The sequence below is a fragment of the Glandiceps talaboti genome, chromosome 18, assembly GCF_964340395.1.
Source record: "Glandiceps talaboti chromosome 18, keGlaTala1.1, whole genome shotgun sequence".
NCBI lineage: Eukaryota > Metazoa > Hemichordata > Enteropneusta > Spengelidae > Glandiceps > Glandiceps talaboti.
This window is the reverse complement of record NC_135566.1, coordinates 2,613,689-2,636,330: the sequence shown is the minus strand read 5'-3', so window position 1 is coordinate 2,636,330 and position 22,642 is coordinate 2,613,689. Positions and strand designations below refer to the sequence as shown.

Here is a 22,642-nt window from a genome sequence, read left to right as displayed (position 1 = left end):
GTGTATACTGACTGTATAGAGTATAGAGTAACTGACTGTACAGAGCTATTTCAGGTAACATTGCTGAAACAATTCTATAATGCACATATCTCCTTCATAACATTTTGACTTGACCTCTTAAGAGGAGTTTATTAACATTATCTTCAAATGATGAAATTATAAGTTTTTAAACATTAAGTTGTTTCTGAGGTCCAGTAACATCCATAATCATTACATATCAACACATCATGCTGTGATATCTGTAAGGAGATTAGCTGGTATTATATAGATAGATAGATCATCTAAATATCAACAGTTGCCATAGCCAAATTAGTTCTTACCTGGTCTTCACTCACTTCTACACAGCGAATTGAAAACGGTGGTTCCAAGTGGGCAAACCCAAGTAACGGTGGCTTAGAACAACTTGTCACAAACTACAATATCAAGAAAAGGGATAATGTTAAGGTTCCAATAGTTGTACCTGCAGTGGTATTTTTTTATCAACCAACCAACAATATATTCACTTACAATTGTACATGTCAATTAGGGGTTGATATTATCAATGTTTTGTGGGAGGGGCGGGGGAGGGGCTGGAGGGGCTGGGGGGGGGGGGGGGGGGGGGGGGCTGATTTTTAGTAAAATCCATTTGATGGGATTTAGTTATGTGTACAGTCGCACAAATATGTTTACCCACAAGTGATTCAATACTGTCCAGGGTGTACAATATTATGAGGAAGTCATTATAAATCTAACAAAACAGTTTCAAAATCTGTTCAAGTTGCAGCTAGTAATTTGACAATTACACAATTCATTTCATACTTCTGACATTTCAATCTAATCAGAAAGAATCCGGAGTGGGATTTAGAATTTCCTGTGCATACAATGACTTCATCAATGTTTTATGTTCAACTGTATTAAAGTAGATGGACAATAATACTGTCTTGATCTCACTCTGAATCCTGTTGTAGAATAAAGCACAGACACGTAACATGTCTGTGAATAAAGTAACACACATAAACAATATCAAGAAACATGTCCATCAACAAGCTTCCTATGTTGTTATTGTAATTGACAATTGACAATTAGATTGTGAGTGGGCTTTGATAGTTATGCAATATCTTGGTTTGTTTTGATATGGTCTTATGGAATATGTTGACTAGTTGAAGTTCAGTTGAAAGTTTCCTTCCTTTGAATTCTGAAGTTCCAACCCTTCTTATATGAAAGCATCATAAATGTTCTGAGTACTGAATATACTTTGATATTACCTTTAGAAACAATGCTCTTTCCTCTTTTGTGAAATCTTGTTGTAGTGTATCCCATAGCCACGTAACTACCCTATGCTGGTTATGGAAGCCTCCATAGTATTGAGTGTGTTTCCTGTAAATAGTCAATATTATACAATGTACGTTTGATTAGATGTTTATGCCAACACAAACACTGCATGAGAATGAGTGTCATTGAACTCTGGGTGTGTAGTTACAAATGAAATTTTTAACTCCAGTCAAAAGATATTTTGGAATTAAATCCCAATATTGACTGCCATCTTGTCAACATTGTTGTGGTGACTAAATTGGACTGTCATCATAAACACTGCAGTTCAACAAATTAGATTTAGTAAACTTGTTTTTCTGTCTGCTGAGGTGGGTATGAAAAGGCTTTATTATGATATTTTGATGGCTGTAACATTAAATTACATGAACACACCTTCAAATGACTTTTCTTTTTTTTTCTTCTTTTTTTTTTTTGGGGGGGGGGGGGTTTCTTGATACCATAAAATGGGGGACTTTGTTGAGTTTTGTGGTTTTTGCCTTTACCTTAGATCTTGGAGGTCAATTTCAGCGTTGTCACCTGATATCAACCGTTGTAGTTCGGGAGTTGAAAACCATGTCAACCATTCAGGATTGACAATAGACTTGAAACCAAAGATGAATGCCTGGGTTTGCTCTCTAATCTGAAGGTGCATTTTGGAATGTGCCATCAAGTGGATATAACTGATTCTATGGGTAGAAATATAGAAAACAAGACATATAAATTACAATGTCACATATATGATTTGATCACTCCCTAAGACTTATACTTTTCACTTACACTTTAGTTTTTATATCTTGCTTTATAGCGTAGCAGTTGTCCAGTTGACATATATGCCCTTTTCTACGGAAACTAGCGCAGTAACTAGTATGATCACTGAAACACAACTTTGTCTCTTGGGAGAAATTTATATGATTAGTTAACAGATGTGCACTTCAGGGTCTCATACAAGAGAAGCCAATGCAATACAGTGACTAGTAACACTGAAACACAACTTTGTCTCTGAGTCTGAGCACAAATTTATATGGTTCTCTTACAAAAGACCTTCAATTTGTGATGTAAGCCTTTTGAGGGTTTGATCTTGGTTTGTTGGTTGGTGCATGGTTACTAATTTAAAGTCATTCACACACACACACACACACACACACACACACACACACACACACACACACACACACACACACACAGACACAGACACACACACACAGAGACAGACACACACACACACACACACACACACACACACACACACACACACACACACACACACACCTCAGTTCAGTTGTGCTAAAAATTCTATGAATTAATAGAAATGTAAGCATTTCTGTAGAATTCAAAAGACTACATTTGGCCTACTTGGATTTGCCATCTGTACTGACATTATGTAAAAGGTTTCTGTGCAGTCTTAGTCTTGTTTCGTGGCATATGACATATTATCTAGCATAATTAAAAGGTTATGATACTTGATATACATACACTGCTCTGATATCAATCTGAGTCTACATTCATAAAATAACAATGTATATAATTGTACATATAATGTGTCTTATGAAACAATAGATGATTGACATGGCAATGCATACAGGTTTTTACTATACAAACATACATTACTAATTATGATCTCTTTGATTTCAACCTACAGGAAAAGCTGCAGTAATCTTCAATTCATGATAGCTGGAATACTAGTTATTTGAATCAGAACTTCATATTACCCTGGTAGTTGAGCCTTCAGTTTTCTAAGATAGATACAAACTGAAACTATTGTCGCAACATGTTGACACAACAGTGATAAGCTATTGAATGGAATTTAATTATAGTCTCAGTAGGGAGACGTCTCTGAAAACTAGTTTATTTAGAGGTCCATGAACTTGCAGTGCTGGTTTGGGACTTCCAATGTTTACACGATGATGATTAGAATCGCACATCAGATGAACCACTATCACCCACTTGTGTAATCTATCACATTGAAGAACAATAGATTTAGTTTGTATCTATCTTTAACAGTAAACCAAAGGCTGGATTACCAGTGTCAGTGTCATAACTTTCAAGTCTATTGTATGGAAATAAACTAATGAACTAATATGTGATGAATTATGTATATTTGTAAAAGGTTATCCCATGTAGCACTTCTTACAAATGACATCCTCTGATCTGTGCTCCTGCTTGACAGTAAGAGGCTTTAGTTGGGAGTAGTATCTCAGATTGCATCAACATACTCATTATGTAGACATTGTAGATTTATTAATCCTAGCTACCAGAAATAGTCTTTTATATAGACTTACAGAATCTAATCACATGATATTGACATATAATGGCAAACAGCCAGCAACTCTAGTTATACACACTATTGTTCTACATATATAAATCTCACTCTCATTGCCACATTTCATATTTTATTGATGTCTTCTGAACAAATACAATTAAGTCATCTTTGTTTTATCTCTGCATACATGACAAATATGTACAATCATTCATTTACTGTATATCTAAAAGATATTTATCAATAAATTCAACTCCTTTTCATTTTCCCAACCTTTGTCACACTCTAATGAAATGTGTGATTTTTATTTCTCACTTACACAGTGCAATTATACTTTCAGGTGCAAGAACTGAACTTTTGCTAAATATACTCTAGTTGCTGTTATAGTTACCATAGTACTGGTAAACCACGACTCACAATTTCACGTGAAAGCAGAACGTAATCTTAAAATCCCGATCTAAGTAAAGGTGTCTGCTTGTGAACAAGGAATCACTTTACAATTGGTAAGTACCAACAGTTGAACATACACTAAGTATTTTATTTAAATATCACATTTTACATTAGTACTAAATTTTCAACAAATATACACACAACACACGTTTGATAAGCTGAGTGCTTTCCACTGCAAACTGTCAGTCTTGTTTACTCCATGATAGACATTTTATTATATTTTGACTTGAAAATCTCTATGTTATAAGTTCAGTCTTCAGATGTACAGTAGATATGTACTGTCTGCACACTAACACAATGACAGTCTATTTGTGTTCTGATGACCATTGAATAAGGGAGCAAAATGTATGAACCATGCTGACTGGACTGGCACTACATACATGGATACACGCACACACGCACACGCACACACACACACACACACACACACACACACACACACACACACACACACACACACACACGCATGCACACACACACGTGCACACACACACACACGCACACACACACACATACACACACTGACAGACAGAAACTTTGATGTACCACACACACACAAATTTCTTGCTTGTCTGTGGATGTACTGAAAGAGACAGTCAGACTGACACCAACCAACTGATTTTTCATTTTGTAGAATTCAAGATGTCACACTTGCACTGATTACCTACAGTAGCCTAAATTATAAAGCACTTCAACCATGAAGAGTTTGACAGTGTCAACAAACCAATATGTATGTATCTTATGACCAGATGTGAGTTGATTTGAATGACATCAACACTTGTTATGATACTTGCATGTACATGTAGTGAAAAGAGGACAATTAATATTATTGTCAGTTGAACATGTAGTGTGTCATGACATCACTGACTAGTGAATTACGATCATTAAAGGGTTCAACTGATTTGGAACTCCCACATAGACTATACATATAGACAACAACTTCAAATTTATCAATTTCTTTCAGTTAGTGAGCAGTAAGTGATTGTGATAACACAGCAGTACAGCAACACATCATCATATGCTAAGTGACAACATACTGAAATTGAACATCCAGCTTATAAGTTCTTCTAGTACAGATGAGTGTGTTAACACAAGTCATCAGTATCTCATTGGAATAATGCTGGTATTTTCTGTGAGTCAGTGACTGCAATATACAGAGACTTTAAAAGCTTGACTGCCATCATGGTGCATACCTTTGTTGACATCCCAATACCCAACTACACATTGACTGCTACATTTGTGGTGTTGGATTTGTTGATGATTGTTGGCAATGGTATCAATCTCATTGCTATATTGAAATGCCATGATCTTCAAACTCAAACAGGTATGTACTCATTGCCAAGTTCACTATATACACTATTATAGCACTAAGTGAGTGCCCTTGGGCTAATCGGCTAATATCTAGTCTCTTTTTACCATCACAATACACTGTAAACATCATCTCTAAGCCCACAATTCTGCTATATTCGTGTCAATCTTTCAACAAATTAGACATAAAGCGGCAAATTATTTTAACTTTAGATTTAAAAGTTCATATTTTCTCTTCTACTTTGGGTGGATTTCTACTTATCATGGTCCTTGGTTTTAAAGGCCCGGTTCAGATTAGGAGGAACTCACTCATTTTCATTCTTTCATTTATTGCCAGTTTCAAAGTTAAAATTTATATGTCAGTGGTAGCAAAATTATAGTATACTATATAATTATTAAAAAAAAGAATTGGCAATTTTGGAGTCAAAAAAAATAGCTTTTCACGAGTTGAGTTTGGCTCCATTGCTAATATAAATAAATAATCGACTTTAGGGGCAAAGTGAACTGAACATACAGGAACTTAAATAATGCAAAGACAGGATTATGAAAGATTAGTAGAATGTTTGGTAATTACATATCACTGATAAGGTATTCTCCTAACGCTTTCCTACATACATATTTTGATGTGAGATTAATGTTAAGGTGTGATAAACAGTCATTTACAAGTTAGTCTAGAACAAATGAATGACCTTACATAATCCTTATGGCTTCACTGATACGATAACAATAATGTGAGAACCTGGGACTGACAGCCAGGTCTGGAAGGGGTAAAATACTAGACTTAGGGGATGGTACTGGTCAACAGCACATCGTATTGTGGATATCACACTTACTAGTACTAGTATTCACTAAGATTCCGTAATCATGCTAAAGAGAGAATTCACTGATTCCGAAACTATTTTCAGATTGTTGGCATTATCTACAATACTGTTGATGTTGAATATTATTGTCAGCTAAAATTGATTATTTTGTGTATGTCAGAATCACAGCAATTATCAATAGTTACATGATGGTCTGTACAATCAAGTAGTGATTACTATGTGGAAGGGCAATGCAAGCTGGACATGTTGATTGTTTATGCTAGATTTGATGATATTGTTGTTATTATGGTGTTTTGATGATACTTGTACATTTCTTCATTCAGTTAGCTTTATGTTTATCATTCCATATGTTGAAATCCTTCTTAGAAGAATCCTTAAGTTACTCATATCTATAGTTTTTTAGTTTATTTCACTGTTAGCCCATGTTTTAACATCAACCATTTCATTACAAAAATCCATGACATGTATGTCCCTAGCTATGTCCATGTCCTTGTAAAAGACACGTACATTGCACTGTACATTTAACTGGCCATAAGTCAAGTTCAATTCCCAGAATATTTTCTGAGTATTTGTAAATCTCTTTTTTTGACATACATACATTTATATTGTTTTATTTCCTGAATGCATGTATAATTGCCAAGCTATCCGATTAACGCATAAACATACAATTGTTGACAAAGAGTAATTATATGTGTACCTGATTCATAACTGTTTACATACAGTCATCAAACCAGAGTACACAACCATAACCAACTGCAGTAGACAAACATTCTGTTCATACATTCATGGTGTATGTAGTGGGGCAACAACTCAAAAAAAAAAAAATACTAGTAGTAAAGATATCACATGACAAATTGTAGATCATACTTAAATTATATATTAGATCAGTAAAACTGTGTGTTTGGTCTTATTACAGGTATTGGTCTAGTTGCACTTGCTGCGACTGGGTTTTTGTTTGGAGTCTTATTCATGCCTACTGCTATAAAGCTATCAATAACTACTGAATGGTTATTTGGAACTCAAGGATGTAGATTTGTAGCCATTGGTTCAGCTATCAGTTTTCTGACATCACTCAGTATTCTAGCCATTCTAAGTATGGACAGATATGTAGCTATTACAAGACCACTACGCTATTCAAGTTTACTGACCAAGAAAAGACTATTATTTATACTATTGTGTGGTTTCATGTACTCTATCATCATGATGCTGCCCTCGTTGTCAATAACTAACTACTTGACAGTTGTCGGCTACAGTTGTACGTTAGACTTCTCAGCTGATACAGATATGGTGTATACAATATGCCTACACGTGATTGGCTATTCAATTCCATTGTCAGTCATGGTGTTTGCGTATTTCCACATCATAAAGATAGCTAGAAGAGCCATGCATGATCTACCAGGAAATGTTACCCCGTCACAGCAACAAACCTGGCAAGGCAACTTAAAGATGGCATGGCAAGTGTTAGCTGTGATAGGTACCTTCATAATCTGTTGTACACCTGTAGTGGGGGTTGCCATAGCATCATCAGTTACACCTGTCCCTTGGTATGTGACGACAGCTAGCCATGTACTGGCAGTATCTAACAATGCTATGAACCCATTTGTGTATCTGTCTATCAACAAGCCACTTCGACAACGAGTAGTATGTCTACTAAAACACTGCTGTAAAAAGTTCAAGCAAAATCAGGATTCTAGTACCAACTCTGGTGCCAGTTTTGGTTTGAACAACATATAGCAGAGCAGTAACCACGGCTCTTACTTTACAATACATGAAGGAAAACATCCTCAATGAGAATGTTGGTAATTTTAAATACCAAATAGCTGTTTTTTAGTCACCAAGTGTGAGAAGGATCTTTGAATTAATTTAGTGTACACACATGTAAAATTTCAATATAACCTGAGCCACTGACATTACGTATTCTACAAAGAGTGTCATGAAAAAAAAAATTGTGTTACATGTGATGTCATTATTAGAGATTTTCTCATAAAACCTTGCAGGAAATATTCAAAATGGTCAAACACATGTCAAGTGCAGTACGACTTCTTTACAAGATTTTAAAGTAGTTTAACAAGTTACTAAGGTGCTATTTTATCACCCAAAACCGCATATAAGTTGACAGCAGTAATCAATAGTAATGTATTAAAGGCAAAACCAAGTCTGATTGTGGAACACTTCCTTTAAAATATTGAGTAACAAGAACAACACAAACAGCCAAAGCCAAACTTAATACAACAAGTTGAAAAGCAATTTTGCTAAGACAGAACTTCAGCAGTAATATGTAACCATTTAACATTGATGACAATGACAACAACAACAACAACAACAACAACAACAACAACAACAACATTAATATTCCAAGATCAGATGCCTTGTAAAGTAAAATCTGACTGCTTTGCATACTGACTACTACTATTGAATTATTTCTTTGTATTGTCAGGTTTGTTGATTTTCACCAGTTTTGTATATGGCTTATTACAATCATATGATCTACAGTAAATGTAAACACAACTACACATATCAATCCAGATATGTATGCATACATACATACATACATACATACATACATACATACATACATACATACATACATACATACATACATACATACATACATACATACATACATACATACATACATACATACATACATACATACATACATACAGACGTGCGTTCACGTCTACATGCACGCACAGACAGACAGCCAGACAATCATGTGTGCGTGCGTGCAAACATACATACAATGTACATAGAATTGTAAACTACATGCCAGTATTTAAGTTGTTGTCAGACATATCAATGTATTAAATCTAATATGTGTTTTTAGTTGTTTTACTACATTTACCATCATAATCCCACTTTTTTTGTCTTTACACAATTCTTAGTACTTGCACTTACATTTTACCTTATGTTAGATGGTCAAAATAGAATGAGAAGGTCTACTTAGGCAGCCAAAACTAAAAGCCAAACTCCTCATGCACCTAATATAATTATACTGAAGTCAGTATTTATTCTGACATATGCCTAGAATAACACCTGTGTAGCGCATGAAGCAGAAGTCATGGTGCTGACCAAGAAATCAATGGTTGTTCCTGTATGAATCGATGCACTGAGGGTGTAAAATTCTATTTCAGGTGACTAGAATTGTGATTAAAGAGGGGTGCAAACTCAGCTATCTCCCTTTAAAACTGTTTGCATGTACTCCAGAAGACTTTTCTCTTTTATTTAAAGTATAGCCAAATATACATATTGCAACCGTTTGCATAACTTTGTACTTAAGAAGCTGTTTCTCTTTTATCTAAAGCTTAGCCTCAGAGTAATTATACTGACAGTATAATTACTCCAAGGTAGAGCCAAGTATACATTATGTTTTTATCACCTGTACATATTGTTTGTGTAAAACAAAGAAAACATAATACCTATATGTATTAATCTTGATTGGATAACAAGCCTTACAGCCTAGAAATCTATTTCACAACTTAATACAGAAACAATTAAAGGTTTTGAAGGCAAAAGCCAGTTTCCATTACAAAGACGGCCAGAGACATCTCTATGTAACTTTAAATGTACATAAAGCCACTGTTTGTTTTTAGTTTTTACTACCCTAATACTCTATATGAATATTTGTTTCACTTGTAATGTATGTTTTGTGTTAAATAAAGAATATATTCTGTCAAAAAGTCTTATAGTGTATCTACGAGTTGTCAGTTTAATGTTTGAAGGAGAAACTATAAATGCAGTATAACTGGACTTGGTAAATCTGTACCGTGTATATTTCAAACAAAGTTTATATCAAATTTTATCAATCTCTTCTTAAAGCAAATTTCTGGTTTCTCACCACTAAGATTTCAGTAACTGGCATTAAATATTATGGACTGCTTGTGATCCAAACTTTTCACATTTGTTGGCACAGCTGGTTTAGTTAGAATATCAAATTGACAGAGATTTTCAGCTAAATTTGTAGCTAACTGATAAAATCTGAAGTAAGATATTTGGGTAAAAAAGCCTTACATACCATAAACTGTGTCATAATATGTTTATTCAATTGGTTGCCATGACAGCAAAAGCAAACACATATCAACTTTTTTTTTCCTCTTGTCAAAATTGACACTTATATTCCTTCTTTTTAAACAAGCATGTCTGTCAACTTAGGTATGAAAGTACTGTAGTGACAACATATGTATGAAAGTGGTGACAGACATGAACAGTTATTGTCTCCATACTAGTTAGTATACATGTACATCATCACATTATGTAGGTGTTATGTATGGAAGCTTATAAAACTGGCAACTTTCATAACAGGTCATCAAATCTGTGATACCAATAATACCAATAGTCAAGCTCTTATCTTAAAGCCTCAGTTTTTTCTTACTATGAACCAAACTCTCTTGAAAAATAGCAATGGTTATTCCATACATCATACAGTTGAGGATTTTCACCATGTGATTTCCTCATGATAAAATTCTTTGGTAAAATCTCCTTAGCAATACTACAGTATGTACTACTGATATGTGACTCTATATTCTACTATTATTTTGTGAGAGGACAAATGTTCATTCTTCAGGATTTTCAGGTGTGTAAAACTGAGAGATTTAACTATAACTTACTTATTTTCATTAGTGACTGACATTGCTCTTCCTCCAGGCATTAATTCATGTGTTACCACTTTACCCATCACATCTTCATCGTAGGAGAATGTCAGATCAAGATCTGCTATGTCACTGTCATAATGCTGAAGACAGAACATACATATTAAAATTATGGTTGAAACTGAATTTACAAATCTGTCAAGATTTCATAGATACAATAAGGGATTTTACGTCTTGTTGCAGATCTCGCGAGATATGTAAATATGCCTAGCAACAATGGTTGTCAAACATGTGATCGCGGTCAAGCTTTCGCCATGGCCATGTGCGATGACATTGTGAACAATAGTGTTGCTAAGTGTTTGACACTTTCAGCTTGACCATCCTCACATGGTTGCTATGGACGAATTGGCTCATGCAAGATCTTGTGAGAACTGCTGCAAGACGTAAAACGCTTTATTGTGTGACTATCATAAACAACTCTTTTAGCTTTAAGGGAAGCTGCATTTAGATATCATGATAAAGACATGACATTACAGTTTTTGGTAGAGGAAAGCAAGTTTGATTACTATGTACAGTGTGAATACCAACAATTGTTTACCTACCTTGATAAAGGTGAGACTTTTGTAGAGTTCTGGGTCCAGGGAAGGAAGTTCATCTATTGGACTGTACAGTGAACTATGTTGATGACCCAACACTTGACTCAGGAAGAAAGATGCAAAAGGCACTTCTACAACTATACCCTGTAATCAAAGAAACGTACAGAATAATCAGATATGGTGTAACAGTTGTAATTTACCAACAATAGCATAAAACCTTGCATGTGGGAAGACATAAAACTTCAAGTCAAACCTTGGTTTCAGTCCAGGTCATCACATATTAGTATTATCTTATCAGTGGCTCCATAAGGATTGCATACAGTAATATTTCTTCTTCTGGGCTATCTTTTCCTATAACTCTGTCAGACAATCATTTTTTTCCTAAACATGTAAATTTTAATCCAAATCCGAATAGGACCTTTAAATTTACACATTTTAAAGACAAACAAAGTGATTCTTGCATATTTTTCAGTTTTGTTACATATCTGAAGTTGACCATCTTTATGCTCATACAGTATATGATTGTAATACAAACTCTCGTGACTTAGTAAATAGTTGGTGATATACAACAAAACAAGAAACTCACCTCATACACTGCTTTGCCTAACATTCTACCAACAAATTCAAAAAGTTGTAAATGATTATCCTGTATGTATGAAGTCGGGCTTGGATACAGTCTTTCTTCCCCACTAGTTGTCTGTAATCAAAATCAAATACACCAAAATTTAAACATGCTATCAATCTCGGTTTTTTTTTGCTTTTATCACATTAACAATCGGTAAATCTGGGTAATCATAGATCCACTGTATAGTTTATGGATGGTAATTTTCTTGATATCATCAATAACATGAGATCATTGCACTTACTTTAAACAAGTTGAGTGAGGGATCAAAAACTGTTTTAATAGTCTCTTCTAAAAATTCCTTGAAGACACCATCTTGATCAATACCAGCTTCATCTAAACCCTACAAAACAGAAAGTAATCCATACAATTTAAAACTAAAATTATGAAATTTTCAAAGCAATGTACAAAAGAGATCATATGTTGTGAATATATGTACTGAGTAAACTTATTAACAAAGACTAAAGTGTGCAGTTGACAGATTAGGTAATATTTTAAGTTTCTTCTTTGTGTGTTAGGATCACAATTTTATCTGTCTACAACTACAAACTGACTAGCAGTGTAGTTACATACCTGTACAGACTGGATAGCAGTGTAGTTACATACCTGTACAGACTGGATAGCAGTGTAGTTACATACCTGTACAGACTGACTAGCAGTGTAGTTACATACCTGTTCAGACTGACTAGCAGTGTAGTTACATACCTGTACAGACTGACTAGCAGTGTAGTTACATACCTGTACAGACTGACTAGCAGTGTAGTTACATACCTGTACAGACTGGATAGCAGTGTAATTACATACCTGTTCAGACTGACTAGCAGTGTAGTTACATACCTGTTCATTAACAAATCTGACTCTAATAACTCCTTTCAAAGCCTGTGCTGGTAGTGCAGCAAGTTGCCTGTATCCATCCTGTAATCAAACGAACAAGTATATGTGAACATAGACTTACTTCAAGGGGGATAATGGTGAGGCTGGTGAGGCTGATTTTATCTTAGATGCATATCTTTAGCAACACTATTGTTCTCAACATCATGCACATGGCCAAGGTGAAAGTTTGACCGCAATCACGTTTGACAACCGTTGTTGCTAGGCATATTTGCAAATCTCACGAGATCTGCTACGAGACGTAAAATCCCTTACTAGGAGCCTGTAACTTCCAAATGTTTAGCCTATAGCCTTTAGCCTCTAATGCCTTACAAATTCTCTCATTCTGTTTCCAATAACACTAACTTCACGATATAATATGCTTTCATTTGTCTTTTGTGGCATGCAGTGGGGTAGCTACAAAATCCCTTAGATGTATGAAATATGGAAATACTATAAAACGTGCTGAATTACTTACCTCTATAAGTCTTGGTCTATGTACTGTTATAAGTGTGGATGTTGGTGAGGCACTGACTGATTCTGTGATACTCAGAGCTGCTTTATCATTGGAGACCTGTTTCCTGAATAAAATCACTCTCTGTAAAATAAACACATAGAAAAGTTTAACCTTTCTAATCATGCCCTCTAAGTAACTACATGTAGTCTGGACCATGATTATCTGTAGCAAATACAAAGAGTTACCACAGTGAAATTTTTTTTTTTCAATCTGGTAGAAATATTGGGCTTTATAGTAAATTACTTTCTTGTTTTGTTAATGCAGTCAACAAACACCTTCACTCTTCAAAACCTTGGAAAATTTACATTCTTTGCCATGAAAATATGTAAACAGCTTTTGGAAGAAAACCTCTCTACATAAGATAATTTTTCCATTTATTCTATGTTGAACAAACTTTTGTGACCATGAACCATTATTCTTTTTTCAGATATGTACAGTTAAGATATGTACACCGAATAAACATTATCATTATTATTTACTCTCTGTAAAGATGGTTGACAAGATGCTATAAAGTCACGCACAATTACAGAGAAATGCGTGGGCCAAATTATCTCACTCAATTATGTTTATATATATGGAGCCACAACCAAATGGACATTGTGCATCACATTCACTTTTAGTCAATTTTTCAAACACTTGAAAGTCGTACTTCTGCTTTTGCATAGGGTCACAACTTGCAAACACTGGTGACTTAAACCTTTTCTGGCATTATTTGTATAACCAACTACTTTTGAACAAAAGCAACAAAAGTATACTATAACATATATGAAATAAATACTTACATCTCTATGTGGGATAACATGCGGTAATTTTTGTAAAATGAGTTGAGCTCTTCTCTTTGCCTTTTCCAATTCAGACACAAATACACTGGGTTTCAGTTCCCTACAAATAGACAAAACAAAGTAAACATTACAAAAGACAGTACAAACAACACAAGGTCTTTGTCTATGTAAGATCTTTATACCAAGGCAATGCAGGCACATGACTCTCTCACAGTCCTTGAAGTTTCACATAAATGGCTAAAACTTGTATCTACTGCATAATTGTACTCGTACACTAGTATCCCAGTATCCCTGTACTGCCCTCATTGATCACATAAGGCTAAACTTGTGTTGACATGTTAGGCGAAGCTCGGGTAACACGTCAACAAAAGGTTAGCCCTATGTAATTGATGAGGGCGTTCAGTACATGGATACTAGGATACTAGGATACAATTATGCAGTAGATTTCAGTACATACAAAACAACCAAAGTTATAGCTATTTATGCGAAGCTCCGAGGACTGTGAGAGAGTCTATGCATGCCCATGTAAATTGTCAGTAATAATTCAGTACAATAATGGATTACATCTTTGACTAGTGTAGCTCAATGAATACTAAACAAGCTATCTATAGTACATGCACATGCATATATAAGTATATTATTAATGTATTCCTTAATTACAATAATAATAATAATAATAATGACTTATAATAATAATAATGACTTTTATTATCAAAATGCTTTCAAATACACATTGATAAATGGGTAACCCTATCAGAACCAGCCTTATCTACCCAGGGGCCCAAAAAAAGTTATAAATTCAAAAAAGTAATTAACAGTTGTCTTTCATATGATGAGTGATTCACAATAATGATATACAAGTCTCCTACATTGTATGGTCATGAAAACAGCAGTACAAGCAGCAATTAGATTTTAAAGTATTATGCAAATTTGAAGACACACAGCTGATATCGCGTAAAGGAACTTACTTCATTAACCAGTGGTTTTCAGTTGTAAATTGACGTCGACAGTCTCTGTCATATAGTAACATCAGTAAGTTATGGCAGGAGTTGAACAAGTTGGAAAACTTGGATTTACTATCTGTGAAAACAAGGGAATATATATTATTACAATGACATTACTACACTCAGGCCATATATGGTGTATACTACCAAAGATGTCTACACACAAACACAGCAATGTGACATCCAGCAATTGACTGTAAGTGAATCTGCTGACTAATCAATATAGATTACTACCTACAAACTTACCTATGCAATGGTCCCATATCATACGGAATACAAATGTGTTCAAAAACTTGGTCATAAAAACCAGATCTTCAACTCGGAATGGTTTTTGTTGCTCATACAACTCTAGGTCATCTAAGACTCTGATTGAAAGGAAATAAAAGGTTTGTCAGTGACTAGAGCATTGTAGATACACATTTATTTTTTTTACAATTGACTATGCTGCCACTGAAGGGCACGAGGGGGAAAGGGGGGGGGGGGGGTAAAAGGCAGGTTACTACAATGTTGTAGGAATTCATACACATCTATGCTGTTATCAAATAGGCATCCTGCCACTAGAGGGTGCTGTTAATGTTTATATGAAATGTTTACATACACTGATGAAGTCTACATTATCAGATCTGTCACATTTCAACGGTCCATGGTGTATTAGTATATGTTGATCAAACTTACGTGATAAGATGACCAGCACAGTCACAGAATAGTGTTAAGGCTGAGAATATGGGTTGATCTGTACTTGTCTGTAGGTGTTCTGTGTAGAGTTTCAATGGTCCATTAGGACCAAGTTCTCGTATGAACCTCCAAAGGTTAGACAGCAACACATCCTGGTAGCTTAGACCTGTCATAACATACAAAGATATACAATACAGTTATCTATGCATCGTGAGTAAAATGGAATATACACTAGTCTGATAATCACTTTTGTTTGTCAATAAATCTGCCAGGCAAGTGAAATGAAGAACAAATTTTCTTGAATTTTTCAATCAAAAGAACATGGTGTTTGAACCCTGAAGGCCTGAATAGTGAATTGCCTTTCAGATCAGATTTGACATCATCTTTGGAGGAGGTTTACGATACAGATTCATCACACCCTTCTGCCATACGCAAGCTCGACACATTTAGCATAAGTTAGCTCCATCCATTTGTTGACTAGCCATTTCTCACTGATACTCAGACAATTGCCTTTTAGCAGTCTATAACTAACAGAACATAACTGTTAATTTTCTTTCACTTTTTCCTAGCTTATTTTTAATGCTCTTCTTTCATGTCGAGTAATGAACACCCAAATTTTTCTTTCTTTAATATCACTCACCTGTTGACATTTGTGAACTGAGCTAGACAAAACATTTAGAAACCTAGGTAACAGTCATTTTATTCAGACTATTCATTTTTCAGTTTTGTTTATCACTAGATTGTAAATCAACTACATGTAACAAAACATAAACTAGACAGCAGATATATGCATGAATTTCTTGTCAGAAAATTTATATATAGAGTAATTAAGAATACTACTACCCAGTCATAAGACTTACATGTACATGTATAAGCAGTAAATTGGAAGAAACCACTTGTCAAACACAAGAGGGCGCTATTCACTGAAACGCTGGACTGTCACCTTACCTGTTAGGATATCCATTCTGAGTTGTGTAAGCGTCACCAATGCTGTCTGGTATAGTTCACACACGCCACAAATTGTCTTCACTTCTGGTGAGGTGATACTTCTACCTTTGAAATTACTGCTGGCTGATTTTGAACCTGACCTTTGCAGTTTTCTGAGAATTACATCTGTAAGGAAAAGAGTGACATCAATATTTCAACCAGGCATAAACATTTACTTATTGTTATCATTGGAATGGGCCAATAAAGTCTGATGAACGATTGTTGTCAATACTTTGCCCCATCACCTTTCTACATTGTTACACTTAAAAATTTATATCATTGTCCACACACAACTGACCTGTAGAAATGGGGACCTGGTAGGACAAAGATGAGCATACAATGGATTTAATCCTGTTAGCCTTATGGCAACACATGTTTGCAGCACAGATTGCTTATGTCTAATAGCATTCAAATGTAAACGGTTGTACCGTTACCAGTCTGTGCCAGAGGTAATTATTGTACAGTACAGATATGAAAGAAAAATTGACTGTGCAGACTTTGTTTGAGTTTATTAAATTCACTGTCTAACATTCATGTTTGTACTAAATGATCAACTGTAATAAATGTTCAAGTCAGTTGTCCTGGATATAGTGATAAAGACACACAGCTGATGAAGAATCTACAGGTACAACGAATGGTCTTACTTTTAGGACTAGAGGCATTGACTGGTGACATTGACAACGAATGGTCTTACTTTTAGGACTAGAGGCATTGATTGGTGACATTGACAATGAATGGTCTTACTTTTAGGACTAGAGGCATTGACTGGTGACATTGACACTGAATGGTCTTACTTTTAGGACTAGAGGCATTGACTGGTGACATTGACACTGAATGGTCTTACTTTTAGGACTAGAGGCATTGACTGGTGACATTGACAATGAATGGTCTTACTTTTAGGACTAGAGGCATTGACTGGTGACATTGACAATGAATGGTCTTACTTTTAGGACTAGAGGCATTGACTGGTGACATTGACAATGAATGGTCTTACTTTTAGGACTAGAGGCATTGACTGGTGACATTGACACTCTCTTCTCTGGTGAGCCTTCTGGGGTATCTGGTGGTTTTAGTATATCATTGAATAATAACTTGACAGTACTGGCATTCCATAACAGTTGTAATTGTTGGACAACAAATGGCATGGCTTCATGTAATCTGAAATAAAACATTATGATGTATGACTTGGAGCTCTATGATTTCAGAATTTAGTATTCAACATTATAACAACACAGATATGAAGGTGAAGTGGTTACAAGTATTTGACAATATAGTAGACATTCTTCTGATATACAGTGAACAAATATTTATCATATGTTTTCTAGATCCATTCCCTAATCATTTTACTAAGACTCGTAACTTTAAATTATAGTATGGCATATGGAAATCTATGCAAATATTCTTTGAAAATGTTCATCAGGTCGGTAAAACATAGTACTATAACGGTTCTTTTCGCAAGACCAAAACATTCTAGGTAACCTGTGAGTAACATTTTGCCTGACCTAGTCGACAGGCTTTGTCAAACTGTCCATTTGTTTGTCATACCAAGTCTTATTTATACATACTTGTGATCAGTAGACTGTGAGAACCAGCCCAATACAGGATGCCATTGTGTGTTGTTAGATTTCTTCTGTGCTACATAGCCTTGACATTTGGACAACAGGATACCAACCACTCTCTGGTGTATAATCATAAAACAATTATGATTACACTGTGACAAAATGAAGTCACCTTAATACATCACAGACATTGGGGAGTCTCTCAGTACTACACTGAGTCTGGTATCTAGTCACTGCAACTTAAATATAGGTTATCAGACTTTAAAGATTTGACACCTCGTTTGATAGAATGTGACTACATGATCAAAATATAAGGTTTCCCATCCATACTCCTGACTAATGAATGACTACAAAATGTCAAAATTTGCATAAATTTGCAACACTTTTATGACATTGAAACTAAACATGATAGTTCAACTTATAGCTTCAAAATATGCAAGTTATGTTGTGAGAAGTTTAAAATATTGACTTACATTAAAAGCAGACACATTGGTAGTCAAGGCCTGTCATTGGAATAAAAACACAATAATAAGACAATGGTGTAATTAAAGTTATGGTTATAGTGTAAACACACACACACACACACACACACACACACACACACACACACACACACACACACACACCACACCACACATACACCACACACACACGCACGCATGCACACATACATACATACATACATACACACACATACATACATACATACATACATACATACATACATACATACATACACACATACATACATACATACACACACACATACATACATACATACATACACACTCTCCCTCTCTCTCTCACTCACTCACTCACTCACTCACTCACTCACTCACTCACTCACTCACTCCCTCACTCACTCACACACTCACTCACTCACTCACTCACTCACTCACTCACTCACTCACTCACTCACTCACTCACTCACTCACTCACTCACTCACTCACTCACTCACTCACTCACAATAAAACATTCATATTATAATGTCACTTACCTCTGAATCTATGTTTCCTAAATGGACAAGATTTGCTGCACAAATAGAAAATTTGATACAAGGACATTTATTTAATGTATGAATGTCTACATGGCTTCCAAAAGGTAAAACTATGAGCAAAAGATCACATATCTCATATCAATGTAGTTATTTTCTACAAATATCATCTGTGTACATGTTTGAACAACATATCGATTTTGTATATACCCACTGCATGTAAATAAAAGATAGCAGGGAAGATGTTAGATAACACTCTGTATGTTCATCCATAGACCCTTCACTCCACTGGTGGAGGGTCTATGGTTCACCATGTTAGATGTTGATGATTCTTACCAAGCAAACACAATGCATAATTGCCTTCCAGTGAGTTGAAGACAATCTTTGTATTCTGTTCAGTGGACAACATCAGTAGACTTTTCTTGAACACGCCATGGGTCTTTAACACTGTCAGACACTGTAATATACCAGTTATCAGTTATCAGTAAGATAAAAATACATACTTTGGCACTGAAGTACTCTATTCAAAAAGCACATTTTCAGCCAGGCATGTAGGCTAGAATCATTAGCACTTCTGCACCAGTCTCTGGAAATATATACTATCCTTTCCAAATGTTCCATTGCAAATTTCACTATCAGACTGTATATATCACACATCTAGGTTTAATTCAAACTATTGTACTTTTCTGATTTGATAATGTAAGTTTTAGGAACCAATGAAGTACTTTGACATATATTTTGTGGACTACTCATTGTACTGTCTGTCAAATTGATTGGTATTCAGAACATGAATTGTCCCTGTCCCTTTATCTGGTGTACATTACATGATTTGTTTTGACTTACCTCTGGTGCCAGTGTAGATAAATGTAAAACTATAGCAGGCACTGACAGTATGTCTACTAGGAACACAGTTAACATGTTATCAGTAAACTTGCCAGCTACTAGAGGTCTGTAATGAAAGATATGCCATTACTCTATATATATAAGACTAGGGAGGGGTATATATCTAAAACAACCAATTAGTCATTTTTGTGACTGCTTGGCTGATATAGCAATTGATAAATGCATGAACAATGGAATGAGCATAATTAACTCTCTTCAGGTCAAATCCATGTAAAAGATAATGGCTGTGGCAGGACACAGTCCCTCTATCACTGAGGGAGGGACTGTGGGTAGCATTAGGCCTACGATGCAGCACTTAGTCGGTACTTTGTCTACCACTGGAGGGCGCTAACAAAGCCAGCCAGTCTAACATTTTCCTTTCCTTCTTGAATACATGGTAAAGCAAATTTTCCTTATATAACAATGTTGCTTTATATTATTATTACTATGTGTGCTCAAATTCAAGGATCTGTAACAACTTACCTCAATGCTATATTGAAGACAGCAGACAAGGTTGCATGTTTGAATGCTGGTTTGGACCTGGCTAAACCTTGCAATAATAGAGCTTGTAATACCAGGTATAGTCCTTTACTATTAAGGTGTCCCATCACATTGGCACACAGTTGAGTCATACCTGGTGCTAAAGCCTCACCTGATGATTTAAACAGATAACACATTACTACATGGAGGTTGCAACCTCTACACTTGTTTTGGTAAAAGACTTGCGTCCTTACTTTCATTGTCATCATTATCGCATCTGTAAATCTATGGAATTGCATATCTGATTACACATATAACATGCTTTGAGTACATACAAATATTTTAGCTATAAAATTAAATTCATCTTATAGCTGAAACAGTGTTTTTACACCAAAATGACTTTGTGCGAAAGTGGACAAATATTCATTAGTTCAAAAATTGCTATGAATTATCCAATAATAGAAATTGTACCCTAAAAATTGTCATCATTCCTTTATCATTTTTATACTATATATACAACCATGCAATGTATATATTTAATACTTTTATCAATCAGGAACAACAGCTGATCAGAATATGGGACACATGCTTTGCTTGATTGGGATGATTACATGTATCTCAAATGGGATTATGTCATTTATCCCTGAGATAAATGACCTATGAACACTCTGACAAACTTAACTATGACATGGTGCATATGGACACAGGTGTTCTACTCTTAAAGATCTACACAAAGCTAGGGGGTCAAACACAGGTTGGCCAGGGCAACTTTGCTGTACGCGTGTCTGGAAAGTTTTGAAATCTTGTGAGTCATGAATAACTGCCGATGGGGATAATCATCCCAACTGGGATACATATGGTAAAACCAATTATACCTGTCAACAATCTGATTCAAAAACTATTCATTCCAATTAGGATAATGTAGACAGTACACTGTATGTTATTACCCTGATTGGGATAATGTAGACAGTACACTGTATGTTATTACCCTGATTGGGATAATGTAGACAGTACACTGTATGTTATTACCCTGATTGGGATAATGTAGACAGTACACTGTATGTTATTACCCTGATTGGGATAATGTAGACAGTACACTGTATGTTATTACCCTGATTGGGATAATGTAGACAGTACACTGTATGTTATTACCCTGATTGGGATAATGTAGACAGTACACGTATGTTATTACCCTGATTGGGATAATGTAGACAGTACACGTATGTTATTACCCTGATTAGGATAATGTAGACAGTACACTGTATGTTATTACCCTGATTGGGATAATGTAGACAGTACACTGTATGTTATTATCCTGATTGGGATAATGTAGACAGTACACTGTATGTTATTACCCTGATTGGGATAATGTAGACAGTACACTGTATGTTATTACCCTGATTGGGATAGTGTAGACAGTACACTGTATGTTATTACCCTGATTGAGATAATGTAGACAGTACACTGTATGTTATTACCCTGATTGGGATAATGTAGACAGTACACTGTATGTTATTACCCTGATTGGGATAATGTAGACAGTACACTGTATGTTATTACCCTGATTGGGATAATGTAGACAGTACACTGTATGTTATTACCCTGATTGGGATAATGTAGACAGTACACTGTATGTTATTACCCTGATTGGGATAATGTAGACAGTACACTGTATGTTATTACCCTGATTGGGATAATGTAGACAGTACACTGTATGTTATTACCCTGATTGGGATAATGTAGACAGTACACTGTATGTTATTACCCTGATTGGGATAATGTAGACAGTACACGTATGTTATTACCCTGATTAGGATAATGTAGACAGTACACTGTATGTTATTACCCTGATTGGGATAATGTAGACAGTACACTGTATGTTATTATCCTGATTGGGATAATGTAGACAGTACACTGTATGTTATTACCCTGATTGGGATAATGTAGACAGTACACTG

At 35.2% G+C, this 22,642-nt stretch overlaps 1 protein-coding gene across 1 annotated transcript in view; it reads right to left on the bottom strand.

Moving 5' to 3' along the window:
- Nucleotides 1-22,642, bottom strand: part of LOC144448858 (ubiquitin-protein ligase E3B-like) — a 36,212-nt gene that overhangs the window by 1,117 nt on the left and 12,453 nt on the right. Inside the window, exons 8-28 of the mRNA XM_078139170.1 lie at nt 20,688-20,856; nt 20,166-20,271; nt 19,659-19,779; nt 19,326-19,360; nt 18,801-18,830; nt 18,334-18,446; nt 17,763-17,926; nt 16,730-16,894; nt 15,782-15,947; nt 15,353-15,471; nt 15,071-15,182; nt 14,103-14,202; nt 13,282-13,401; nt 12,771-12,848; nt 12,178-12,276; nt 11,898-12,008; nt 11,318-11,455; nt 10,734-10,858; nt 1,794-1,976; nt 1,245-1,356; nt 321-413 (exon numbers count right to left, since the gene is read on the bottom strand). Coding sequence (XP_077995296.1) covers nt 321-413; nt 1,245-1,356; nt 1,794-1,976; nt 10,734-10,858; nt 11,318-11,455; nt 11,898-12,008; nt 12,178-12,276; nt 12,771-12,848; nt 13,282-13,401; nt 14,103-14,202; nt 15,071-15,182; nt 15,353-15,471; nt 15,782-15,947; nt 16,730-16,894; nt 17,763-17,926; nt 18,334-18,446; nt 18,801-18,830; nt 19,326-19,360; nt 19,659-19,779; nt 20,166-20,271; nt 20,688-20,856 — 2,459 coding nt within the window. The remainder of the gene's footprint in view (nt 1-320; nt 414-1,244; nt 1,357-1,793; nt 1,977-10,733; nt 10,859-11,317; nt 11,456-11,897; nt 12,009-12,177; nt 12,277-12,770; nt 12,849-13,281; nt 13,402-14,102; nt 14,203-15,070; nt 15,183-15,352; nt 15,472-15,781; nt 15,948-16,729; nt 16,895-17,762; nt 17,927-18,333; nt 18,447-18,800; nt 18,831-19,325; nt 19,361-19,658; nt 19,780-20,165; nt 20,272-20,687; nt 20,857-22,642) is intronic.